This window comes from Atractosteus spatula, chromosome 14 (genome assembly GCF_055471065.1).
Source record: "Atractosteus spatula isolate fAtrSpa1 chromosome 14, fAtrSpa1.hap1, whole genome shotgun sequence".
Lineage (NCBI taxonomy): Eukaryota > Metazoa > Chordata > Actinopteri > Semionotiformes > Lepisosteidae > Atractosteus > Atractosteus spatula.
The window spans coordinates 41,976,729-42,003,063 of NC_142719.1; the positions used below are offsets into that span (position 1 = coordinate 41,976,729).

The following is a 26,335-nucleotide window of genomic DNA, read 5'->3' on the forward strand; positions in this document are numbered from 1 at the left end:
AAGTTGCACCTTCACAAAAAGTCACACCAGACAACCTGCTTTATACGCCGTTACTGCCAGCAAAAAAGCTGCCGAGAGCAAGAGAGACATTTCGGCTACCGACGCAGGAACAGGCACCGAATCCGATCTGACCGAGCGGTCGCAGGCTGCCGCCGAGCACACCTCAAGCCTGCGTCTCGGAAAGGACGGTGTTTCTCTCCCTTACCTGGAATCGACACCTCTTTCTCCTCGCTAGCGCTGAGGGGCGCAGCTTTAGTGTGTGTATGAGTGCCCGCCGGCCTGTCCTCTCCTTTCTTTGGTTGGCAGGGCCTGGGCGGGTCTGGCAGCTGGCCCGGACCCCCCCTGCAGCCCCCACTCAGCTCTGAAGGCACCTTAATCGGACCCCCTTTCTCCTCTTTCCGGGGCGCCGGGTGGAGCCGATCGCTCCCGCCTCCTCCGCCGTGCCCCTCCGCCCGGCCCGTCTTCCTGGCGCCCTGCTCGAACTGCCAGCGCTTCTTCGGAGCCACCCGGGTCAGGCTGCTCTGGCTGTAGCTCTGGGGGGCCCCGTGCGGAGCCAGGGTGGCAGAATCGGCTCCCGGGAGAGGGGAGCCCAGCGGCTTGCCGTCGGCGAGCACGCGGCCGCAGTCCTTCCCGTAGGCGTGCTCCGCCAGCTCGAAAGGCACGTTTCCCACGCTCCTCCTCCTGCTGGCCGGCGGGCGGCTCTTCTTACACCGCTTGCTGCCCCCGGGCGGCTTCCCGGCCAGCGGGCTGGCGGCCGGCTCGCCTCTCAGCTGCCCAAAGCTCTTCGCCCCTCCTTCGGACTTCTGGCCGTCCTTCCTCTGCGCGGGCTTCGGGCCGGCCCTGTTTCGGGCCTTGGCGGTCCTGCTCGCCCCCGTGCCCGGCAGCCTGCCGGGGGTCTTGGCGTCCAGAGGGATCTGCAGAGGCTTGGCTTTGACGGGAGTAGTGGAAGGGTGTGTAGTGCTGGGGCTGATGACGAGCGGGGTGCCGTCTCTCGCCCGGCTGTCGTGCATGTCCTTCAGCAGCATCAGGATAGTGCTGAACTTGTAGTTTGCGTTCGGGCGAAAGGTAGTGGGCTTTCCAGACCCGCCATCTTTGCTCACCAGGGACTTGAAGGATATCTCTTTCAGCTCGGGCCGGACTGGCCGGAGCCCGGCGTTCTCAAACTCCACAGACAGGAGCGAAGACGAGGGGGAAGAGCAGGACGAGGCGTCCGACGGGCAGCTCTCCCGCTTGACCGCTGTGGCTCCCGCCACCGAACCGGCCGCGCTCGGGCCCGGAGCCTCCCTGGACCCCACGCAGTCCCCCCCCTCGGGCTTCACCGCCGGCCCGTTCCCGGCCGGCAGGCTCGTGCGCCGCGGGGCTGGGCCGGGAGCCGCGTGGCGCCGGTGCCCGTCGGAAGACTCCGCTGCGGGCGCGCGGTCTCCGGGGCAGAGGGAGGAGGCCTCATCGGCCTCGTCGGCCAGGCCGTTCGGAAAGGGGGAGGAGGAGCTCCGGCACATGAGGAGCCGGTCCTGACAGCAGGCCCGCTCCATGGCCTTCAGGGCGCGCGTCATGAGGCGGCTGCTGGCAGGCAGGCCCTCGGGCGTCCGCGGCCCGCCGCCCGGCACCGCCTCCTCCGCCGGGCTGTCCTCGGAGTCCGAGTCCGTGCTGTGGGCCTCCCCGGCCGAGCCCCGGCCCGCCCGGCAGCACCAGGCGCCCTTCGGTCTCCGGCGCGCGGCGCCCCTCCCCGGGGCCGGAGGCGGCTGAAGCGAGTCCCGTCCTGGAGGGCGGCCGGACGCTTTGGGACACAGGATCCGGGGGACGGTGTCAATGTCGGAATACGGGCTCTCCAGGGGGCCCGGCCCGCCCTCTCTCTGACCGGCGAGGGCCTCCTCCGTCGGGGCGGCCGGCCCGTCTCGTTTGGAAGCCCTGGCAGAGTCGCCCGCCTTCTTCCCCGTGCGCGGCTTCTTCGCCACGGGCTCCTTCTTCCGGCTGGGCTTCCTGGGGGGCTCGGCTCTGCCGCCGCGGGGGGCGCAGGGCGGGGGCGGGGGCGGGGGCGAGGCGCTCGGAGAGGCCGCCGGGCCGGGGTCCCGGGGCCCGGGCGGGGCCGGAGGGAGGGCGATTCTCACGGGCTCGGGAAGGGCTGCTTCGGCCTCCGCCAGGCTGGCCTTCCACACCGCCATGAAGCGCGCCGGGATCTAGACAACAACAGAGGCGACAGCACAGGTCAGGCGCGGGGCGCGCAGCTCGTCCGCTTGCCACCCAGGGTACTTATCAGGACGGGGGGGTTTGGTTTGATATTTAAAACACGGGAACTGGAATATTCTGACACAATTCAAATAAAACCCACAGAACACGAGAGGAGGAGGAGGAGGAAACTCGCACTAGAGAGAAAAAATAAGGGAAGGGGGCCGACTGAAAACATTGAAGAAGTTCAAGTAGGGAGCCGTGTCAGCAGCCACTGGCTGCAAAGGAGCAGGCAAAGGTTTATTCCACGCTGAAAGTGAAAGAGACCACATTCCGGCTATGGAGCCTTCTTCAGGTGTGTGAACCTGACACACCTGAGCACACACCTGAAGAAATCTCCACGACTGAAACGTTGCATCTCTTTTCATTTCCTTTCAGCGTGGAATAAACCTTCACCCACTCCTGAATTGAAAACATTTTGTAAGCTATAAAAAAGTATAGCTCTTCTTGGAGTTCTACAATAAGATCTAGCAGTACGAATACCACCATGTCATATTTAAAAGGCTGAGAATTTAACACTCGCATACAAATAGAGAACATTTTGTTTAGCTGAAGTTGCTGCTGTACAATAATCTCAAGATAACTGTGACAACAAAGGGCTTTAGTCCAGATTTAGGAGAGGACTGCAAAAACCTCGTCTGTCCCAGGCTGAAACTAGCGCACAATTCTAGCAGGTGTCACTTATGAAATTAACTAAAGATCTATTGTTCATTTCTACAGCAGACCATGACGGCGCACGCAACGCTCTCAATACAATAGTGTGCGATCTCCATCCGCATTATTAGAAAAGTTATAAAGTAGCAGCAACCACTTCAGCATGTTCCCACTGCTGAAGGCAAACCTGAAGTGAGGTCTTCTGCAGAGCATCAAGGACCTTTTCAAGGATAAGAGCAGAGCGGTTCGGTTTCCAGTAACTGCTCCCAGAAGATAAATATCACTATTAAATAAACTTAAACCGCAAGCAATTTGATTCCGTGCCCCCCGAGAGATCACAAATCATCGCCGCTGGGTCAGCGCGCGGGACGGGCCAGGATCTTTCCCCCATCCGCTGCGGCAGCATTAACCATTTTGACAGCAACGATAAAGCTGCTGCTGCCAAGACTCACAGCTAGGAAAGGCTTCCAGGAGGGGAGGGAAGAAACGAGAAATGACAGGCGAACACCTGGACTGGACTGCTGTGTGACAGCCGGGGCCTCCTTCGTGTAGCGCCAGCGCCAGCGCCGAGCTTCGAGGGTAAACGGTCAAACAGCAATGCTGCTGCACAGGGACACATTACTCTTGATCCACTCTTGCACTGCTCTAGAGCTCGACACCCCAAAGACTGCACAAGGGGGGGGGAGGCACGCGCCCCAGCCCACCCCACACCACCGGCGGCCCCAGATCGTTACCGTGTAGCGGTAGTTCTCGTCCTTCTGCCTGCCCCTCCTGCGCAGCACGGGGAGGGACTCGAACTGGTGGCCTCCTCTGAAGGGCACCGTGGCCTTGCTGGCCACCCAGGCCTCGTCCAGGATCCCCCCGAACGTCCGCACGAAGTACTGGCGGCAGGGCCGGCGGCTGGGCTCTGCGGGAATCAGGGCAGGGGGGGTCAGGGCGCGCGGGCGGCGAGGGGAGACTGGCGCCATAGTGCCTGGCCTGCAGAGCGCCACGGCACCGGGCACGGACCAGGAGGGGGGGGCCTCGCTCTCAGCGTCTATGAAATACGGCGCCGGCCGGTAGGGCTCTCAGGGCAAGTCCACCCTCTCAGCGTGCACACTGTTATACACAGGAAGGCACCGAGTAGCAAGGGCCAGGCAGCTGTCACACAGACATGTCTGCCTGCTGATGAACTCCTCTGGCCCCAGAAGCAAGGCCAGGAGGGCAGGACGGCAGGGCTGCGTGGGATCACCCAGGCAGGAGTGGGGAAATGCAAGCTGGAGCGTCCCGATACACCTACATCACGCACGCAAGGTCAGAGCAGGGCGAAGGCTTTTTTCTTTTTATTTTCTTTACAAGTGTTTTCCATTTCCTGCGTAAAAGAAAACTGAATGCACAGCATTGTTTGCTTCACTTTGTTTGTTTCTTTGCAGGCGTTAACTGTGAGTCACCAGCAAAGATATAGCCTCTCTGTATAATATCACTGCCAAAGAACATCACAAAATGAAAACAGTGACATAGATCTCAAAAACCTACTTCTTCTGCACTTCACCAAATTGCCCAAATAAAATACTTGAACAATAACCCAAACTTAATTTGTAGATTTAATGTAACTCCGTTCTTATGGAACAGCCTTTTATAACAGTCTATTATAATGGCCTATTCTAGGATTGCTAAATCAATTTGTATCAGCATTAGTATTAGTAAAACCGTTCATCTATCTGTCCACTTTCTAACTGCTTGTTCCAGGTCAGGGCTGCAGGGGAGCCAGAGCAACAGGCGCAAGGCAGGGATCAATAGAGAACCAATATCTCCAAATACAGTTAGCAATAATGAAAAATAAACTGAAGACTACACGAACGTATCATTAGCGAGAGCTTCTACAGATAAAAAGAAATCTCATGACTGAGATAACTGGGCCAGAGTTATTTTGTTTGAATGAGGAACCTGGAGGCAATGGGCTCACTACAGAACCGATCGATTACTATGGAACCGAATCCCTGTTACAGGTTAACAAGAGCATTAAGCTTGTGCGGGGCCCAGGGGCCCTACCTTTCATCCTGAAGAAGGTGTGCAGGAGGGGGTCGCAGCAGACGCGGCAGGGCCACCAGGGCCGGCGGTTGAACTTGGCCCACACCAGGTCCCCCACCGCGTACTTCACCGCCGGGCTGGGCCGCTTCTTGGGACTGCAGGGCTGCAGGGCAGCGAGACGAGACAGAGTCAGCACGGAGACTTCACACGCGTGCACGAGACGCACGCAGCACCACCTCGCACAACGAGTGAGAAACCAGGGGCCGCAGGAGCAGACGACGTGGACCGGCAGAGAACAGGAGGCACTTACTTACACAAAGAGTGGTGGGAGTGCGGAGCAAGCTATCCACTCATTCTACTGAAGCCTAAACCCTGACTTCTTGGGCAATCGAGCCGGACGCCATCCTCAGATCAATTAGCTACTCGGTACCGAAGCAAGCGAGCTGGACCAGACAGCCTCCTCGTTTGTAATCTTGCTAACATTTCTGAAAGAGCTAAATGAAACCCTCCGACATTAAAAAAAAAAAGAATAATTTTGACGCACAAAAACTTTTAGCACCGACATTTAACAGAACTTACTACACGGTACAGTGTAAAAAAAGAAAAAGATGCTCTGCCATTTACTCCACAGATACACAAACATAAGCCATTATTCCAAAGCACTCCAGCACCAGTGTGGCATTCAGTGAAATACAGCACAATATCTGAAATCCCTGTACTAAAATACATCTATTTAGTACACATTACAAGTTAGAGTTACAGCCCTTAACTATTGCACAAAATGTGTGGTTCGGCCGTACAGAAAATAATTGACTTGTTTTACAGTAAAATACAGTTTTTTCAGGCTTACTAAAATGGTCCATATTTGTTCTGGTTCAGAAACTCATCCAGCTTCTACATCGACTGGAGTCCCTTCACTGGTTGTTCCACCTCATCGGAGACTGTGGGGGCAGACCGGGGTGTCTTTACTTCCAAGGCGATCAGACCTGTAACCGCTAACGAGCGCCGGACACCAGGGACTTCAGTCCTGAGCTCCGCCGCGCGGCCGCTGTGCAGCGTCTGAGGGACGAGCCAAAACCACACGATAAACACGGCCCGTGGGGGGCGCGGCCAGCGGCTTGCTTTCAAAAACCCTGACAAGGGAAACAGGGCAACACGTCCGTGTGCTTTTTCATCCTCCTGCCCCTTCAGGAAGAGCTGGAATTGTAAAGCTTTCGTTCTGAAGCATTTCTACCAATGCAAACCCCGTGAGTTTTGAGAACAGTAATGGTCCCAGCGGCGGTGGTACACTGCCACGCGCTCTGTGCCCAGAGCTGAACTGAGGCGCCACTCTCATTCTGTACCAACAACTACCGGCTCCGCAGGCGGTCACGCGGGATGTCAGGTCACACCTGTACCCGTACAGGGAAGTATCTGCTACGTGTTTCACAAAGGGTTAACACTGCGGCTGGTAACCCTGGAAAAATCTCCAGCCCACAGACTGGAGCAGTGGCTGCGCGTCATCAGCGAAGTCCACCACGCGACAACACTGGGTCTCCTGCCACAGGACCACGCGGCACTGTCTGGGGTTCGAGACGGTGATGTCATGTCAGTCACACGCTCGGTGCGCTGAGCCCTGTCACGCATCACAGCTCAGTAAGAGAGCAGCTTCCTGAAGGACAACACAACACATCACAGAGGGGAACGGCTTGACTGTGAATTCAGTGCAACAGGAATTTAAAACTGGCCATACTGGTCTAAAGACAGCCATCAGAATAGCTTAAAGGAGTATGTCAAAAAATGTTTAACATGGCCATATTAGAAGACACAAAACGTTTAAAAATATTCCAGTCTTATTATGATGCATCACGTTGCTACTATAAAGCACATTTATCTATAATTAAGCAAAACTTTCAAAGGATGTACTGCTAATAGCTTGGCCTTCTTGCATGCTCATTGCAACAGCGTGTACAATTCACCGGAGAGGTGCAGCCTGAGACTGGGCACACCCTGGGCTGGCTATCAATAGGCGTGATACAAGAGACACGAAAACGCAGAAACCCCCAGCTTATCATCGACTGCTGGACCCAAGCCAACAAGCCAAAGTCAATTATGTGTATGTCGATTAATAAGAAAGCAAATATGGTTTACTGTTGTGCTGCATTAAAACCAGCTTTACATAAAGGACAATAACCCTGTCCGTGTGGAACTGTGACCGTGGCGCCGTGATGAAAGTCACACTGTGACACACGGGACGGCTGGAGCCAAGTTAATTTGGTCATTTTCTTCCCTAGCGGAACGATGTTGCTGAATATCCACGTTTTTTTCTTTCTTCAGTAAGAGGGATGTAAAATCGTATGCTAAAATCTCCCTTCGACGCATCTGAAGTCTGCAGGGCTCATTTCTCAAGAAAAATCTGAAATATATAAATGGCGCCTGGGCACGTCAAGAAGACTCCAAGCTTTTAGCCAACCAGTTAGGAGGAACACCTGCATTTGAGTGATCACCGCTATCGCACAGGCTTGACTCTACCACCAAGAAAGCCTCAAAGCTGGTTTGAGCAACACGGACCAATAAATCTTCCGAGAAAAAAATGGAAGAATTCAACAGTTAATGGCTTTATTTACCATTTAAATCAAACCTGGAAGATCTCTGAGAAGCGGTTCTCTGTACATGTAAACTGCATCAGAATCCAAGTGGACTATCCACATGGCTAATTCGAGTATTAGCCTCCCCATTCCCAGAATTTGCGTAACTCAAAACAAACACAGAAGATACCAGTCCGCAATTATAGGAGCACCTCTGGAGACGACGAACGCACACGTGCAAACCAAGCCAAGACCTTCACAGGGACTCAAAAACATGGCTAGTGTGTTGCTCCTCAGTCACGTGGCACAGCTCAAGCCCAAAACCTACACTTTATTGCAACAGATGAAAAATCCAACATTTACAAACGTCTTAACTCTCTGTGATAATATTAAACATGGTTCAATTTACCTATATTATTTTTTAATTGGTTAAATTGTAATTTACCAGAATAATGGTAACAACAGAAGTCTATTCTAGGACTCTCTATTTTGCACTCCAGTTCATGTGAATCCCCCTTGCTTATTAAAATGACTTGTCGCCCTTTGCAGTCATTTTTGTTGCTCTGATCAAATGAAAAAAGCAAAGCTGAAATTCAGATTTAGTGCCCTGTGTGAATTTAAAATCCAGGCAGAGACACTACCTGCCGCTAGGATGGGAGGTCTTGACAATGCGGCAGTGCAGGTGAGCCAATCAGGGTCAAGCACTCGGAGGGGGGGCGTGGCCAGTCCTGCTGGCCAATGGCAGGAACAGAACGACTGTCCACAGTCTCACGCCCGCAGTGTAGCTTTGACAGCTTTACCATTTCAACTTCATGTCGGGGTTAAAACGTGAGCTTTCATTCTGGCTTTAAAACATCCTAAATGATTCTACAAACTTTCTTCGCCCCTTGTCCCGTTTTTGCCTTCCCTGCTCTGTGGGCTCTGAACGCGTCTTTCCCCACGCTGCAGCACGACAAAGCAAGCCCAGTAACAAGGAGAGGAGCTGGTGGTTCAACCGGGAAAGCAGTTTCGCCAAAACTTTACGCTGTTTTTTTTCCCCGTTTCAAAACTGAAGCTTTTCAGCCTTGAACAGAGAAGACACCAAAGGGTCAGGATTCAAACACACAGAATCCCACAAGGCCACAGCAGACTGGACCTCCTCAGAACCGGAGCACGAGAAACGAAGCTGTCCGGCCATGCTGCAGGAGCCCATACCCCGGCTTCTTTCCAGAAACTTCTGGGTGAGGTCCCAGGATCGACTGGCGACTGCACCCCAAATTACAGACGGGGTGAACGGCCCATCTAGCTTGTAACCATTCACAAAAGCTCAAAATATGACACTTTGTTGCTCTATAAGGTAAGGATTTCTGTCAAGCAAAAGGCAATAAAAAGGTTTTAATACAGTAATCGTTTCTGACAGTCTAATCCCAGCGATAGATGAGAAGGAAAGGGACATGTACTATGAAATCCTACAGTCCAAAACTATGTTTCTACCACTGAAATGGGACCAGACCCCCGTCTCTTAAGGACACTAAGGGGGTACTCCAGCTCTTGAGAAGACTTTCACAGCTCTGGGGTCACCGTGAGCACAGCATGGTTTGAAAAGCAGTGGCTACCGTCAGAACAGGTCTATTTTAAAAACAGCTGTGCTGCAGTTAATTAAACTTGGGGTATTTTAATTAACAAAGTCTTACTTAACAGAACGCAGTTACACGGCATTTGAGCATTTGCCCTGTTGTAAGCTCAGAAATAATGTTTTTTTGGCTACTCTTTACCACTACTGAGACTTGCCTCGGCACCACATGCAGGAAAAAAATGCCAAAAATAGTTAGCTGTAGAAACGCTTTTAAAATTGTTTTATGTAATTTTTCACCTAGATATCTAGTCCTGAGGTTTAACAACATCAGTGCTGGAATGTTTACACAGTGCATCCTCACTTGCAGTGCTTGCAAGGCCAGCAGTGGCTACTGAGGATGATGTCAGAAAGCCAGTTAGGCCCTGAGTTCAAGGAAGGAAAAAAAAACACAGCAAAACACATAAAACAATCAGCCACATGAAAGACACAAGGTGGAAACACAAATCTGGCTTGCATAAAAGTGTGCGCCTTCTAACTTTAATATTCTAAAAAGTGACAAAAGTTATTTTTTCTTCAAAGTAAATAAGATCCTCGCAACAGCTGGTTTGTCCAAATTCCAACACAGCAGAAAAGCAGCACGTTTAAAATGATGCTTTTCACAACCTTGAGTCCAGGGGTAGCGATTCTGAATTTCAGCTCTGTCACAAGCCCTTTCAGACTCCTAGTACTGGCACCCCAGCACCGACCTGAAGCACCCTGGACCTCCCTTAAAGGGGAACTGCAGCGCTATTTTTATATTTCGGGGTCAGAAAGAATCAGCATTGATGAGATCATTTCAGACCACAATAAAAGCAAAATGTACAGGAACTAGTAAAACCTCCAATTTCCATCACAAAACAAACTAAATTCCCAGGTCTGTGCTGCGCCACATGCTTCGATTCAGAACGAGGCCACAAAACTTCCAGCAAGGTGAAGTGGCCCTATCACAATGTATACAAGCAGGCTAGTGAGTACATCTCTTTTAATCCAAGAGAAATACTGCTCTCGACTTCGAAACGATTTTGCAGACAAACACTACCTACTTGTGATGTGCATGCAGAGTTAACATCGGAACATTTCCGCGGCAAAGTGTCTACTGCACAACCTGTACTTATTCGCTCCTACATCACATTGCATTAGTCATCACGGTGACTAGTGAGCAGGAAGGGCCGCTTCACGTCACAGTTCTCGTGAACTCTTGCTCTCGCCCGTGGCAAGACCAGGGGTTTGCGACAACACGGTGACCATAATGTACTTTCACAAAGTTCACGACTGTGAGCCGAATTTGAAATTCGTAGGGAAAAAAAAACGTCTAGACCGCCAACGAATTTACTTGGTCACCGAGATTTAATAACGGGTTCTGCGAAAATGTTACTGCAGCTCCCCTTTCACTTGGTTATTCAACTGCGGTTCCTTTTTTAGGGGGATGCAGGCCCGAGAGGGGTTCAATCCTCAGCTCAGCGCGGACCCCGATGCCTGGGGGAGAGCCGGTCCGCACTCCGACCTCGCAGCTCGAAGAGCATCTCGATTTCTCCACACGCCATGATAACCGCTAGCCGCCTTTACTCCTAAGAAGGAAGCGATCTCGGGCACGCTGCTCCGAGCACGCGACACTACGCCGCGAGATCGCGGCCCTCAACCGGGCGCCAACATCTGCGGACGTTTCACCGCCGAGAAACTCCGAGACGAAGCGTGGAACGCGTTCCGCCTGCCGCATCTAAGCTTGCCACTGGGAAAAGAAACGGGGATGCCAGAGGAGACCCGAAGCCGAGCGGGGAGAGGAAAGGTTTCAGCCATGTGGGCGCGGAAGGGAACGTCTGGAAGCGCGCCAGCGCCGAGCCGCGGCGGACAGGGCTCCGAACGGGCGGCTTACAGCGTTCACACGCAGGACAGCAGGCCGCGCTTCCTGGGGGCCGGTCATCTTCGGCTCCGGCGCCCCCTCCTTCCGGGACGGGGCCTGCGGCGGCTCCAGGTCGCTGTCCCAGTCCTCGTCCGCGCTGTCGGAATCGTCCGCCGTGGCCTCGGCTGGGTCGCCGGGCGCCGGATAGCACCCGGGCGGGCTCTCGACCGCGGCCTCACGGACCCCGGGGTGCCCTGCCGGCGGCCCGTCTCCGGGGGTGTCCCCAAGCGCGCGGCCCACCAGGTCCCGCTCCCCGTTGTCCTCGACGACCTCCTCTTCCTCCTCCTCCTCCTCCTCCTCCTCCTCCTCCCCAGCGTCCAGGATCGCCTTGTCAAACAAAGTGGACTCGAAGTGCAGGTATCCATTGGGGGTGGCACGCGCCAGCCCCAGGCCGAGGCCGGAGGAGTAGGCCCCAGACTCATCACCGCCCGTCCCCGGGGGGCTCCGGGGGGCCGGGGGGCCGCGCTCTTTGAAGCCCAGCTCGGCTCTGTTCACCATGGAGGTGAGGTGCTGGAGCCGGCAGAGGGGGCTGTAGTGGGGGGCCGGGTCCTTCCGATCGGACGTGGGGTCGCCGCTGGGTTTGCCGGCCGGGGCCGCAGACAGCTGCATGGCACGCGCCCCCTCTACTCCGGCCTCCGCCCCGTGCGCCCCTCCGCAGGGAGCGCGGCTGCCATCGGGAATCGGGAGCTCCGGTGCGCTGGGACGACACTCCAATGCATTCCTGCCTGCCAGCTCACATGACTGATTCATAGTGTCATGACTGCACCCTGCAAAACACGGACACACACACACAGCTGTCAGCATGGACGCGCACGGCAACGGCCCCGGGTGCGAACAGTGCACTCAACCGTCCGGGGGAAGCGGTGCTGAATTTTAAAGAGAGAAAAAAAAAAGAAACATTTAATTCTGATTTTAAAAAAAAAGGGGGTTACACAGTTCTTAATTTTAACTCCTTGCGACAGCTCCGTGAAAAACTTAAAAATTGTGGTGGTGGTGGTGGTGGTGGAGGGGGGGGGGTTGTGGGGGGGCAAAGCAGAAAACAACACAATTTCAGTTTTTGAAACATTTGAACTTCGCAACAATGTGGCTGCAGATGGATTCTCCTCGGTCCTTAAAAAAAAAACCCCAATGTAACTATTCACTTCGCATAGAGAAGTCTTCCTGACAGGTTCGTATCCATCTGGGCGACTTAACAGGAGTGCAATTTGCCGTAATTCTCTTAAAAATAATTTTCTCTGACAACAGCCTTTGAAGAAAAGCACGTTACGCCTCGCCTGCTGGTCACGTCATTTAACAGCATAGCGTCCGTGGGTTCGTGGTTCTGACGCACCGTCCCCCTCGCTACAAAGTTGACGGCTTTTCGTGAAGCATCTTTAGAAAAAAAAAATGGTCGTGTAAAAAAAAAAATGACACCTTTGCGAAATATGTCAGTGCTACATTCGGCATCGCGAAGTCCGAGGCCAGAGACTCCGTCCCTGCCATCAACACTAGTTCACACATAACATGCAGACATACGCACCGACAGATACACACACACGGAAAATCCCGATAGGTTTAAAACATTGAAAATCGCCGGAGCTCAAAACATCCACTGAAATCTTACCATTCAGATCTCGGACACAACAAAACCAGTTGAAACCCTTTCAAATTTGGACCTATAACGTGACTTTTTTCCAATTTGTGAAAGCGGATCTTCAAAATCCCAGCACCAGAGCTAGGCCCGTATCCTGTTCTCATAATTTTCACTTTACCACTTCACCGGCGGCCCCTTCAGGAAAATAAATAACTGCTCTCTCTCTCTCTTTTTTCTGATGGACCAAAAATCAAATCCTTACATTTCTGGCGCTGCATTTAAGTGCCGAGAAGTTCGTGCTACCTGATCTGCCTAAGCGTGTTGCTATTTCGTTTTTAATAAATGATGATTGTTTCTTGCAGCCGACCTGCCCCTGGTTATATTAATACAAGCCCTGGCTGTGTCTGTCTCGCTCTCTGAGCAACCAATCGGCACGGCCACCCATCCCCCAGCCTCTACACCAGGATACTGAGCTGCCTACAGTGCACTACCACTCCAGAAAAGAGCGAGAAATCACCATTTCGCTCCAAGACGCGTCGGGAGAAACGGACTGAGCAAACACGTTTACGTCCCGTGCACCCCCCACGAATGCCTCTTGACTGTCGTTTCCTTAAAAACAGGCACAAAACGTGCTTTACCACCCCCCCCCCCCAGGTACTGCCTCCCCCCCCCCTCCTCGCAGTACTTTACTAGTCATAGCGCGCCATTTGTCCCTCTTTTTCTCTACAAGGGCGTCACTTCCTCCATCTTAGGTTACAAGTAATGATAAGAATATTTTAAAAGACCCCCCCCCCCGCCACCACCACCACCACTACTACCCCCCCCCCCCCCAGCTCGATAAGTTCGGAAATGTACCAGGAAACCGGATGGCTCTCGTCGGGTTTTTTTTGGCGAGCTCTGCATGCCCGTCAGTGGCTTAGTCAGTCCTTCCCCTCACTGAGAGCCTTTCAAAATGGAGTCTGCCTGCTGGAAGTTTCACACGAGCCGGGCAGGCCATGAAGTGTTAAAAAGCATGTCGATAAAAGTACAGATTATTAAAAGCGTTGCGGTGGGTCACTGTCGCGCAAGGCTGCACGGCAGAGCGGGGGGAGAAGCCGAACGCTCCCCCCTGCAAGCGCCGTCTCTCCAGCGCCGAAGCCCTCTCCATCCGACAGAAAATGACGACACGTATTCGGATAATTTTATTCTTACAAACGTGTGCTGGGGGGGAAAATAGATCACTCATATGAAAAGGCAACGCACATCATCTTGGTTCCCGTTAATAGCAGGAACAAACGGGAGGGGGGCGCTTGCTGACTTTTTTCGGGTTTACCGAATTTCTCCCCAGCGCATGGCCTCTTTATTCTTATTTTTGAGATATATGAGCACTGTTTGCTCGGGTCCTTCGCGAACGTCACGTCTGGGCGCTCAGGGGTGGGCGGAAACGCACAAGACGCACCGCACAGAGATGACAGGGGGGGGGGGGTAAAGGCATTTGGTTCTCGCCAAATACGATCAGGGCAACGTGCACGCTACTGCCCCGTGAGATAAACCCAGAAGGAGTGAAAGGGTTTAATAAACGCACACATTTACAGCCGTGTCATTAAACGCCTCCCGTGTCTTGACTGAAAAACTCGCAGCTACGTGCAGGCGGCGAGACGCGCTTGCTGCCCCTGTTACGAAACGAAACGCATCACGACGTGCCCTAAGCCGGAGGAGAGACGCGTTTTAAACGCTGCCTTTATTGGGGTGGGGGGTGTAACCAGCTCTTGCGGCCGTGAAACGGACATTTTGCTGCCCACGGGCACGCGGTGGTGCTCGGGCGCCCCGTGCCGCCGTCCCGTGGCTGCGCAGCGCGAGAGCAGCCGCAGACAGGCCTGCGCGCACGCTCACACAGCGCCCCGACACCGCACATGCCCCGAACCTGAATTTAAAAAATAATAATAATCATCTTTTTCTTATGTATCTGGACCGTGCATTTTTCACCAGCAGGAAGCATAAATCACTGTCGCCCGCATTCGCAAGCCTTTTACAGAAGCGGGGCTCGGTAAGCAACACCCACCGCACAGAATAAAGCAGTCTGCTGTGCCACGCGTGAATACGCGTGGTAGTGTATACAAGCACATCGCAAGAGCTAAAGTTTTTTTTACGTTCCGTGTCTTATACGTACGTATTATATGCGGTCTGCGTGTTGTTTTTAACAGACGCATGGGTTATATCAATGCATACGTTGCCAATTTCAGAAGTTTCAGCTCCGCAGTAGTTGTCCAATCAGCGCCGAGGTCAGACATGTTGGAATAGGAGGACAATAGCGAGACTGAAGACGAAAGCACCTTGACAAAAGACAGCAGCCTTTTCCTTGACAATACTCACAGTGCCACACAAATCACACTTCCGCTGCTGGTGTCGTTCAGGTAATGATGGAGTTTACACAGCAAGAGGCGCATTCCCCTCATTGCATTGATGTTAACAATCGCCGATTAAAACGATAGGAAATGCCCTTTATTCTCCCTCGACGTAAGGCATGCCACATTTAAACCATAATAATGGCACTGGCGTTTGCAAGTGATGTTCTTTAGGTCCAAATTCAATTTGCGAAGTTTTATGACGTCATAACACAAACGTTGCGTTTAAAACCAGAAACGCATTCACCGTCACTCCTGTTTTAGCACTGCTCCGGTTATCTGGTCTGTTTTAATGGGACAATTTCAGCGTGATTATCTTTTAGTACGTCACTATTAAATGCATAACGCCTGCGGACACCGGATAACAAGTTGCAAGCCAATCCTTTTTAAAAACCGATTTTTGGATTAAATTAGATATTGTTCCACAAATGCATTTTGAAAGCAGAAATATCCCATTAGAAAGATCGAAGGGTTAAGAATACAAAAGAAAGGGTTTTAATTGGGTTAAAATCCTTAAACCTGATGTGGAGAAACATCAGTCTCATGTGCTGCCCCGGACATATGATGCACTGCAAGTAACTGGTTAGCAGCAGCTGCCTGGCTGGAGAGTGGAGTCACTGGAGTGGACCGAGGCTCTCTGCACGTGTGATTAGAGCCACACCCAAGCCTTGGCAGTTCTATCCAGGCTAACCCAGGGGATCTCGCCACTGGGTCCGGGTGGAAAAAGAGGTCGAATCTCTTCAGCACGCCCCCCCCCCCACCAGCCTAGACCTGGGTTCAGGAGCAGGATTCCAGGGGTCGGCCTGGGATTCTGTCCACGAGTGGGTATAGGACCGAAACTGCACGTGCTTCCTGGTGTTGGAGCGCCACTCCGGTCAGCGGAGCTGTGCGCTTAGGAAAGACACAGACGACCACGCAGACACGCCCCCCCTCCCTCCCCGCGCTGCTGCCGCAGTGATGCAGACAGGACACGGAGGACCGGCTGGAAAGGCAGCCTCTTGAAGGAGGTCTGCGTGTGACACAGCCCCTCTGGACTGGGGGGGGAGAGACCTGCCAGCGCCGGACAGAATCCCCCCGACCCCCATGGGCGGCCGCTGGCGGGAGAGCTGTCCCGGGTGTGGGCACTGGGTCAGGCCAGCGGCCAGCGGTCAGCCCTCGTCCAGCCTCCGCCACCCCGGGCCCACGCGCCCACTGTAAAGGCAATCAGACTGGATCTCTAAAGCCTCTGGAAAAGAAAACACTCCTCAGGCTCTTTCACCAACGACACTGTGGACAGCAACACTGCCTTTGGTGGGAAGTGGGTTCTCAGTTGCTATGTGCTCAAGTCTTCCAGCTGCTATGGTGATCTTACCCAACATCGGCTGTGTACACGGGCTGTCCGCTGGCTCTGCTTGGGATGTGTGTTATCACAGCGAGATGCAGGGGTCTGCACCTGCAATCAGCAGCGCCCTGTGACCGCAGGTTTTGGCCCGTCTGAGTGATGCCTTCCCTGTCCTTTTTGTTTTTGCACCTGGTGCCTGTCATCTCTACCACTGTCTCGCCCACAGGAGAATATTCAAGGCTCCCCTCTTGCCTGGAACACACCTGGCTTTGCTATCAAGTGTCCACCCCACTCAGGTGGAAACAGAACATTGACACTGTGACAGACAGTCTCCTCTTTTCTGTGTGCAGCCTCACATGGTAAAAAAAAAAAAGCCACCGTACATCAACATGTCTGCTCTGTGCATGAGTAAGTGAGCGCACTCGTTTACTTACAAGACTTGGCAATCTCTTCTCTTCTGCTCGCGGGAGAGAGCGCAGCTTTTTCACCGTGCTCGTCATTCAGGAACTGGGCCGACTCTCGCCTCTCCGCGACCGGCCTGCCTACTTCCAGCCGGATTATTAACAAACCTCCCCTTCCTATTGGCCCAAACAGGAGCAAAAGAGGTGGAATTTCTTAGCCCCGCCCGCATACATACAGTAAAAATAAAATAGACCCGCTGAGGCACTTACTACAGTATATGCCAAAGGTCAAATCGCAGTGGATCTGTAGTGTGGAGCTATATTATATCCCGTGAACGTACAGGTTAGCATACGAGCCGATATTTCTTTAAAATGGCATTTTGATTGGTGAGACCACAGGCAAGCAGACATAGACGACGCTAGCGGTAAAAAATGACGGTTTGAAGCGTGGAGGTAGCGTTGCTCTGGACAGACACGGCAGGAGAACGGCTGAGCAGACCGCGCTAGCCTTAATGCAAGATCGTCACACACCGACAAAAACGCACAATTAGCATTCAAGAGGCAATGTGGTACAGATGACTTTCCTGTTCCGCACGGCGCGGCGATCACGACGCGACTGCTGTACACGCCACAGCTGTGTGCCCGTTTCGCTATGAAGTGCAGCCCCGTTTTCGTACGGTGTGGTTTCCATTCGAAGCGATTTCAGATTTTAAACCCATCGCTTCCGAGGGTTAGTGCGCTACATCGAAGTCCTTGAAATTGTTTCGATCTGGGCGAATAAAAATACCGGTTTCTCAAGCGCAGCTGGGATTTGGCGTGTCGAGCTAAACAGAGTGGCTGTTTAATATATATTACACAGGCGAGAAGGCGACCAAGAAGCTATAGTGAAGCTGGTCATAGTAGCACTGTTGCATTCCTCGACTATGCCTCGCTGAGATCTCCTTTTCCTAAAAGACATGCATGAGTGTCCATGAAGTTTGGCCTTCACTTTGGGTAAGATCTCTAGTTGAAGTAGCTGAAGAATGCAACGACGACCATAAAAAGAGAATAGAGTATTTCTGAAAATATCAGTATTCGCTGACCTTCGATATCCCCTGCTCCATATTAGCCTATTGGTGTAGGTGTATTGGTGTATTTCCAGGTACCTGTGGCGGTTGTGGACATAACCGCCACAGGTTATGTACAGATTATGTCCTCCCCACTGATATCTGATGTGTGGTGAGCGTTCTGGCGCACTATGGCTGCCCTCGCATCATCCAGGTGGGGCTGCACATTGGTGGTGGTGGAGGGGATCCCCATTACCTGTAAAGCGCTTTTAGTGGAGTGTCCAGCAAAGCGCTATATAAGTGTAAGCAATTATTAATTATATTATTATTATATGTTTCCACTTGGTCAGCCTTTAAGATCACATGGCCTCAGCTATCATGTCTACGCTGATGATACTCAAATCTACATCCATACCAACCTGATCCAACCTGACACTGATGTGGCTGTCTCTATTATATCTAATTGCATCTCTGACATAAAATCTTGGATGACTCAAAATTTCCTTCATCTTAACCATGACAAAACTGAAGTCATGCCATCAACTTCGTAAAGCCAGTCCTGTAACCCTATCTGTAGATGGTTCTGTACTTGAGCTTCAGTCTAATTTGAAAAACCCCTTGGGGTGACATTCGATTCTGGCTTAACATTCGACCCACATGTGCAGCATATTGTCAAAACGTCTTTTTTTTCACCTCAGAAATATCGCTAGACTACGCCCTATGCTATCATTAACTGTGGCTGAAAAGCTGATCGACACATTTGTGTTCTCTTGAATTGACTACTGTAGTGCTCTACTCACTGGGGTATCTAAATCTACTCTGAACAAACTGCAGTGTGTCCAAAATTCGGCAGCCAGAATCCTGACCAGGGCTAGTGCAAGTGATCACATTACTCCTATCCTGGAGACCCTGCACTGGCTTCCTGTCAAATTCCGTGTGGACTTTAAAATCCTCATGCTCACCTATAAGGCTCTGCATGGCTTGGCACCTCAGTACCTGTCTGAACTATTATCACCCTACTCCCCACCTCGCAACCTTCGCTCTTCTAATTCTGCCCTCCTTACTGCCCCCCAAGCCCGTCTACATTGTATGGGTGACAGGGCCTTCTCCTGTTCTGCCCCCAAGCTCTGGAACTCTTCCCAAGGATATCAGAGAGTCGCCTTCTCTAAACCCCTTCAATTCCAGACTCAAAACCTTCTTCTCTATAAGAGCCTTTACTGAACTGGTTCCATTCTCCACCCCTCTGCTTTTCCTAGTACCACCACCCACGGTCTCCTCTGTGTATTGTAATTGTGTTTTATCTTGTGTATTCTTTTTATTTATTGTTGTTGTCATCCTGTAAAGCGCTTTGAGAAGCCACCTTTAAAATCGCTATAGAAATAAAGTTTATTATTTATTATATGTAACGTGTACGCAGAGGGCAATTTTGAGGTGAAATTGAATGTGCGAAGCGCTCCCCCTGCTGGCGAAGAAAGGAGAGTGCACGTCACATGAGTTTCTCCGCATGGGGCACTGGGTTCATCGGCTCTGACTGACTGTTAATGTCCTGTATGAAATATGTAGTCCCAGCTGTCAATTTGCAAAGGGTCTCAGTAATTTGCCGGCAATTTGCCTTTAAAATGTTGAGCACCAGTAACTGCAGCAAAGTGAGTTGAATTTTTTTGTTGCACCCGGGGTACAATGTGCAGTAGGCTTGTTTGCACACTAGAGGTTAGGTACACATCGACGATTTGATTATTTTCGACGGTTTGATTAAAAAAAAAAAACGCGACTGTCTTCCCCTTTAGACTATTTTGTAACTGTGCTTCGAGATCCCCTCACACACGTCACGATCTGACACCACGTGTTTCCCCCGAGCCACGTGTAAGGGCTTCCCTGCTTGGAGCGGAACACGTGCTTCCCTCTGCTGGCCGGCACACTATTCAGAGGTGTGTTACTACTAGTTTTGACTTAAGCGCTTATTTCGTTTAAGCTTAAATTCCCCGATTTTATCAAATAAAACGAATCACTACATTGCTAAAAGATAAATGTCCCTATTGCTAGGCTCCATGCATCGGTTACCAGACAGCTTATCAGGTAACCAGCTCTGTTGGGTCTTGTTGGCTGGTGGGTCTGAAGGGTTTCATTCCAACTCTGTTAATGAGCTGGACTGGTCGGTTACCGGCTTGACCGGCTTCTCCCGGCTCCTCGGGTGCAGCTGTTCGGCAGAGACCTTGAAAACCTGGAGACACAGCGCCGCCTCCAGGCGGAGGAACGGACCCCCATACACTGCAGTATCGTAGTCGATCTTTTTTTGCCACCGAAGAAGAAAACAGAGGAGGAAATAAAAAACACCCCAAGGAAACGAAGGTGTGAGATTAGTTCTGTCTAATTGAGTTTACAGATCATTTCTGAGAGGCAAGAATATATTTATATGTTTTTGTCTATGACAAACCTTGAGATATATTAATCCATTTTCTAACCACCTTTGGCAGTTCAGGGTCACAGGGCAGCCAGAGCCTATCCCAGCAGGCGACGGGCGCAAGCTGGGGTACACTCTGGACGGGGCCCCAGCCCATCGCAGGGCACACACAGACACAAACCCACACACACTCACACCAAAGCCAGTTTTCCCAAAAGACAATTCACCTACCAGCATGTCCTTGGGCTGTGGGAGGAAACCGGAGCCCCCAGAGGAAACCCACATGAACATGGGGAGAACATACAGACTCCACAAAGACAGCATCCCAGGTCCTGATGGGAACCCAGGGCTCCAGAGCTACGAGGCACCAGTGCATGTTACAGTACCTACATACAGTGTTTTTATCTTCCGGTGGCGCTGCCCTGTACTTTCTGTAGTTTTTTTTCTTCTCCTTATTAGTAAGTTATTTTTGTTAATAATGTGCAATGTTTTTCTTTTCTTCTTCTTTTTTTTGTTTGCATTCTGTTTAAAATGTACAGGAGTGCCGTGTGTCCATAAAAAAATTCCCTCCGGGGACAATAAAATCTTATCTTATCTATATGAATTTCAATTAAACATACGAATGTAAATTCTCAGATATAAATATATTTCCTTTGTCTAAAAGCCTCTAAAATCTGTATTTGACTTATTTCATATCTGTTGATGGATATTGTTTTTGTTTCATGTTCATCACTGGCAGCCCACTGCAGCTCAGCAAAACTAAGCTCAGAAAAACTAAGGCTGCTGCTGGAAGAGGTGTTAGTGGGGCCAGTAGGGGGCGCTCACCCTGCGGTCTGTGGGGGTCCTCATGCCCCAGTATAGTGACGGGGACCCTATATTGTAAAAGAGGCACATTCCGGTGGATGAGACATAATACCAGCTATGTCCTGACTTTCCATGGTCATTAAAAATCTTGAAAAGAGTAAGGCTGTTACCCCGGTGTCCTGGCCAAATTTCCCCCTCTCCTTTACTGGATGGCATCCTAACGATCATCCAGGCGGGGCTGCAAAGTGGCGGTGGTGGAGAGGAGTCCCCATCACCTGTAAAGCACTTTGAGTGGAGTGTGCAGAAAAGCGCTGTATAAGTGTAAGGAATTATTATTATCATTATTATTATTATTATTATTATTATTATTATTTCTATGTAGGTAGCTGAGTCAGCATGCGTAGACAGGTGGGGCTGCACATTGGAGGTGGAGGTGGTCCCCATTACCCGTAAAGTGCTTCGAAAGGATGTCCAGAAAAGCGTTATATAAGTGAATTGATTATTATCTGTTGGAAAACAAAACGTCACAAACGAAATACTGTGCTAGCATTCTCACTGAAACCACGGAACGCTGTCTATTGAAAAACTGTGTGCATATGTGTGACTGTAACAAAATTTCGTGCTTCGTGGTGGAAAATACATTCATAGTTACTTTCGAATCAGTCCTCCACTTCATTCTTCGGCTAATTTTGTTCTAATTCAAACAAGCTGAGCGGGTCATCGATCCTGTAGTACCAACAGGACCCGCCAGGCGGCAGCATGACACCAGTCCATGACGTGCCAGCGTTTTCTACATCCCTGATAATTCGCTCCTCATCACAGCTGAGTCAACCCTGAAGTCTACGTAGGCCGCACTAGCTCCTCGGTAGCTCAATACTTGAAAGTAGTGTCAGATGTGATCATTTAAGGCAACACTGATTTCAATGAAGTCTGTAAGAGCTCAGATGTCGTTCAGACTGGAGGATCCGTACATAAAGGAATGTACCTTTTTACGTGCCTTTCGTTGTTCTCCCAACATCGTGTGTAGGGTGCAGACCAGCATGAAATAAATCTTTACTTGTTCCCTTGCAGCCTACACCTGCTGGTGCAGCTACCTACTTGAACGACTCCTGGGAAAGCTAAGGTTGCTGCTGGAAGAGGTATTAGAGGGGCCACTAGGGTGTCCGTGTGGGTCCTATTGCCCCGGTACAGCAATGGGGACACTCTGCTGTAAAAAGGTGCCGTCTTTCAGATGGGATGTAAAACCGAGGTCCTGAATCTCTGTGGTCATTAAAAATCCCAGGACGTTTCTCAAAAAGAGTAGGGGTGTAACTCCGGTGTCCAGGCCAAATTTCTCATTAGCTTTAGCAAGCATGGCCTCCCAATAACCCCCCTCTCTGAACTGGCTTCCTCACTCTGCTCTCCTCCTCACTGAGAGCTGGTGTGTGGGGAGCGTTCTGGTGCACTCTGGCTTCTGACACATCACCCAGGCGGGGCTGCACTCTGGTGGTGGCTGGTGGTGGAGGGGATCCCCATGACCTGTAAAGCGCTTTGAGTGGAGTGTCCAGCAAAGAGCTATAGAAGTCTAAGGAATTATTATTATTACTGTTATTATTAAACCGCAGTGCTCCTGCAGCGAGAATTTGGAACCCCTCATCGCCATGCGATCTACATCTGGGGAGCTGTGTCAGCATGCGGAGGCTGCGGAGAAACGGGTAAGGGTTCATCCCAGCTGGGAAGAGCCGGGACGCAAGAGGCCTTCTGTAGGTGGGATCCTGAAGAAACGCCGTCTCTTTTCTTTCCAGCCTGGAATAAACCCTTACCTGCTCCTGTGTTATCAGACCGTGCTCACTGGTCTGAGCTGGGCATGACTGTACCGTAAGGCAGGAGCAATGCACCGGTGGCCAAGCCGTGTGCCAGTGTGCGCTTCGACTTTAGAACAATCGGATTTTCTGGGCCATGTGAGATTTACGTAAGTTTTTCCACATTATACAATTCCAAATCAAAGTTTTGATTGAATCAAGTTAGAGGAACTGAAGCCAAGAAGCAGAAAGGCGAGAGCAATCCCATTATTTTGGGAACGAACACAGAATACATTATGTACAGGAACGTTAATATTCTGCGGTGCGTTTGTGGAAACTGGTTTTTGCTGCCGAGGAATTTACTGCAAAATATACTCTTTATAAGTGCATTAACTCTACATTATTACTAAAATACATACAAGCGTGCCAGCTGCAGCAGTTTTTGAAAAAAAAATGGTGAAGTAATCACAGCGGTTCTTTTAATTGTAGCTCTTGAGCTAGAAATTATAGGAGGAAATAAAACGTACCAGCTTTATGAAAGCTTTTTTCAACCTTTTACTGTTATTAATTTGTGGGGGCTTCTTTACTGTAGTTAGTTTGCATGACTCTGCGACATTTGGTGCTGTATTTAGACATTACTGTATGTTTCACTGCTGCTTCTTCTGTGTATACACTTACAGAGCTTGCTAAGCTGCTGTTATTTCTGTAGCTACAGTAATATCCCTACAAATCAATGTCAATGTTGGTGTATTGTCAATAATGAATGAAACCTAGAGCTTAAGATGTGACATACACTTTTGAGAAGACTTCTGTTAAAACTCCAAGCACGTGTGGGCTGAGGCCGGGTTAACAAACAGAAGGTTTTGTTTGGATAAAGATGGACACTCAGTGTGAACTGATGTAGGTATTCACAGGAGAACAACCAGGAAAACTATGAATTTGATTAAATTCAAAGCAAAGAACTTTATTCATTCCCAAGAGGGGCAATTTAAGCACCAAGCAATGCAACATACAGCACATTCCAGATGAAACACTACTAAGAAAAATATATACGCAAAAAAAAAAACAGTGCACTGAGCATACAATAGAGGTGACTATGGAAGTCACAGTGTGCAGCGTTTAAGAAGGTATTTAAGTACATGCACATTTGTAGAGATCATAGTGATAAGATGATGTTATTTTCCTCCTTCTGACTCGGTGAGGAAGCGATAAAAAAGGGAAACAGAATGTTAGGATATATAGTTAAAAGAATAGCGCTTAAATCAAAAGAATACGTCATGAGTGTGCCTTTCAGAATGTCAGGTGCATTTCCGTCCCCGTGTAGCTACGAAGATATTACTGGTTCTGGTTTTGGTCCATAAAAGAGTGACCAGGTACTTCTCTGTCTGTAAGGGAAAATCTTCAGGAGAAGCATTTGAAGATTCTCTTTACACTGCCAGAGAAATACGGCTTCAGTAGTTCCCGATGTGGTTCACCAGGTCAACAGGTTCAGCTTTGTATTTTTTTTTTGCCAGCTGTTCGATCTCTTAGCGGGGGGGGGGGGGGGTTGTTTTATCCCCATGATTCTATGCACTTAAAATAGAAAAAGTCCATGTAAGGTGTGAGGATTTCAGTGATTTTTCGCCTTGAATCTGAGCCCCAGCAACAGCAAATTAACCAGCAATATCAACACGTGAATGTTTTATTTTTTAATACGACAATTTTTTTTGTAATTCGACCAATATTCTTGTGATGTAAATGAGTAAAGACGTGCGAGAAGAAAGCTGGTCAAGACCGGATTCCTTCACTGGCGAGTCTCAACACACCACTAGATGGCGCGCGTCCCCCTGTTACCTCATTTGCCGCGGAGCCGCTTCAAAAAGGTACGTTACTGTCATTAGGAAACAGCGCAAAACACGTTTGGTTGCCTAATCGTATGTTTAAAAAAAGGAGATTAAGCCAAGATTTTTTTTTTAAAAAAGAGGTATCCGAAGAGTTTTTGTTTTTTGTCACATTTGTCTGTAATTATGTCAGTAAATTAAATTAGCTGTTTTTTTAGGATTTATTTTTTCTGTGCAGTTTCAGTGGTGCTGTACACACTATAGTCTTAGTGTGACATGAGGTCTGGACTACAGACATTGCGGTCTAATAAGAATTAGGGTTAGGTGGTAGGTATTAGATTCAGTCTGGCTAGGGCTGGTAACAGGATAAGGTTTGAAGTTGAGAAAGGTTGATGGTTATGGTTATTGCTCGGTGGTGCTCGTGTTTCTTTATGATTGGCGAAGAAATTGGATTATGGCTAGGGTTACAGTTTGAGCTCAGTTTGGACTTCACGTTTGGTTTCTGTTCTGCTTCAGTTTCTCGGATGTTTTGTCAAGCTATGTCTTACTTTAAAGGATGTCCTTCTGTAAAGTTAGATTGAATTAATTTAGTTTTGGATTTTCCACCCCATTTGTCGGCATTAGTTTCAGTGCTGCATCTGTTTGCTTGTGAACAGAATGAGTGTGAAACAGCTACGAAAACTCAGTCATTAGGCACACTAATCACGAGTCTGACACTGCGTCTGGCAGTGAAAGTATCTGCAGGTGGAAAAAACCAGGGTGGTTTCATTAAGAGTTGCAAATAGGTCTGACTCGGCACTTTGTGTTTCTCTGGCTCCTGCGTGAAGGAGTTACCAAACCAGAAGCGCAGAAAATGTGGCTTTATGTCGGTCTGATCGACTCTGAGGTTCCCCTTGCTGCTCCCAACACTGAGACAATTCCCATAACACTGATCATCAGCTGAACTCTGCTCTCGGAAACCATGTGCAGGTTGAAGACAGCAAACAGCTCCTGAAGCGCCTCCCTCCATCTCCCTCGTCTCCTGAGCTTGTCACAGCGTTGACTGCGGTGCGGAGCCCGGTGCCTATGTAAGTAAGCAGACCTGCCTAATGCTCCACATGTGCTTTGCAAACTCTGAAAATGGAAATTAGATTTAATTCCAGCCCAAAGCGAGTGTCCTTCAAAGACGCCCCCTTAAAAGAGAAGGCAAAGCAGATTGAGGCCCTCAGAGCTGTCGAGCAGCAGAAGAAACAACAGCCCGTGCGTTCAAAGGGAGAGACGATGTGAGTCGCCCAGACGGGGAACCAGCTTCAGGTTAGAAGAGGTTTTGAAGGGGCCATTCTCAACAGAGGGAGACTCCTTCAGGAGCAGGCTGTGGTGAGTGGGCCCGAGCTGAAAGGCTAATGAGAAATTCCTGGGGATTTAAAGGAGACCAGAGGTCTTCATTTTCTCACTCGGCTTGGCAGCCCCCCCACCCTTCACCTTCTCCTTAACCCCCATCTCCAGCTCCAGCAACGGGGGCCGTCTCTGCGGTCTGGCCAGAGAGAGGGGAGGAAGAATAAAGAGATAAATCCCATTCAAATAAGCCCAGCGGATTATGCTTATGAGGCCGGGTCCCTGGTGTGGCAGCGCCCCGTTATTGAGCAGGCATGCAGAACGCAGGGGCATGTTGTCTTGGGGGCTAATTCTTGAAGTGTCTAATTAACAAACGAGCGCAGGAGATGAGAGCCCCTCCGTGCAGCTGTGGCGTCCCCAGCGCGGGCAGGAGGAGCGGGAAGGAGAGTGCGGTCTGGCGCTGAGCCGTGGCCGTCCGCTGGCGCCGCCGCTCTCGCACATGCAGGCCGGAGCTGTGCCTGCGAGCGCCAGCAGGCTCG

General features: G+C 50.5%; 1 protein-coding gene across 1 annotated transcript in view; it reads right to left on the reverse strand.

Moving 5' to 3' along the window:
• Nucleotides 1-21,655, reverse strand: part of nsd1b (nuclear receptor binding SET domain protein 1b) — a 41,255-nt gene extending 19,600 nt beyond the window's left edge. The window contains exons 1-8 of the mRNA XM_088933459.1: nt 21,617-21,655; nt 19,838-19,963; nt 19,090-19,138; nt 16,664-16,807; nt 10,925-11,718; nt 4,912-5,053; nt 3,615-3,787; nt 206-2,177 (exon numbers count right to left, since the gene is read on the reverse strand). Coding sequence (XP_088789585.1) covers nt 206-2,177; nt 3,615-3,787; nt 4,912-5,053; nt 10,925-11,718; nt 16,664-16,807; nt 19,090-19,138; nt 19,838-19,963; nt 21,617-21,655 — 3,439 coding nt within the window. The remainder of the gene's footprint in view (nt 1-205; nt 2,178-3,614; nt 3,788-4,911; nt 5,054-10,924; nt 11,719-16,663; nt 16,808-19,089; nt 19,139-19,837; nt 19,964-21,616) is intronic.
• Between the last annotated feature and the right edge of the window lie 4,680 nt (nt 21,656-26,335).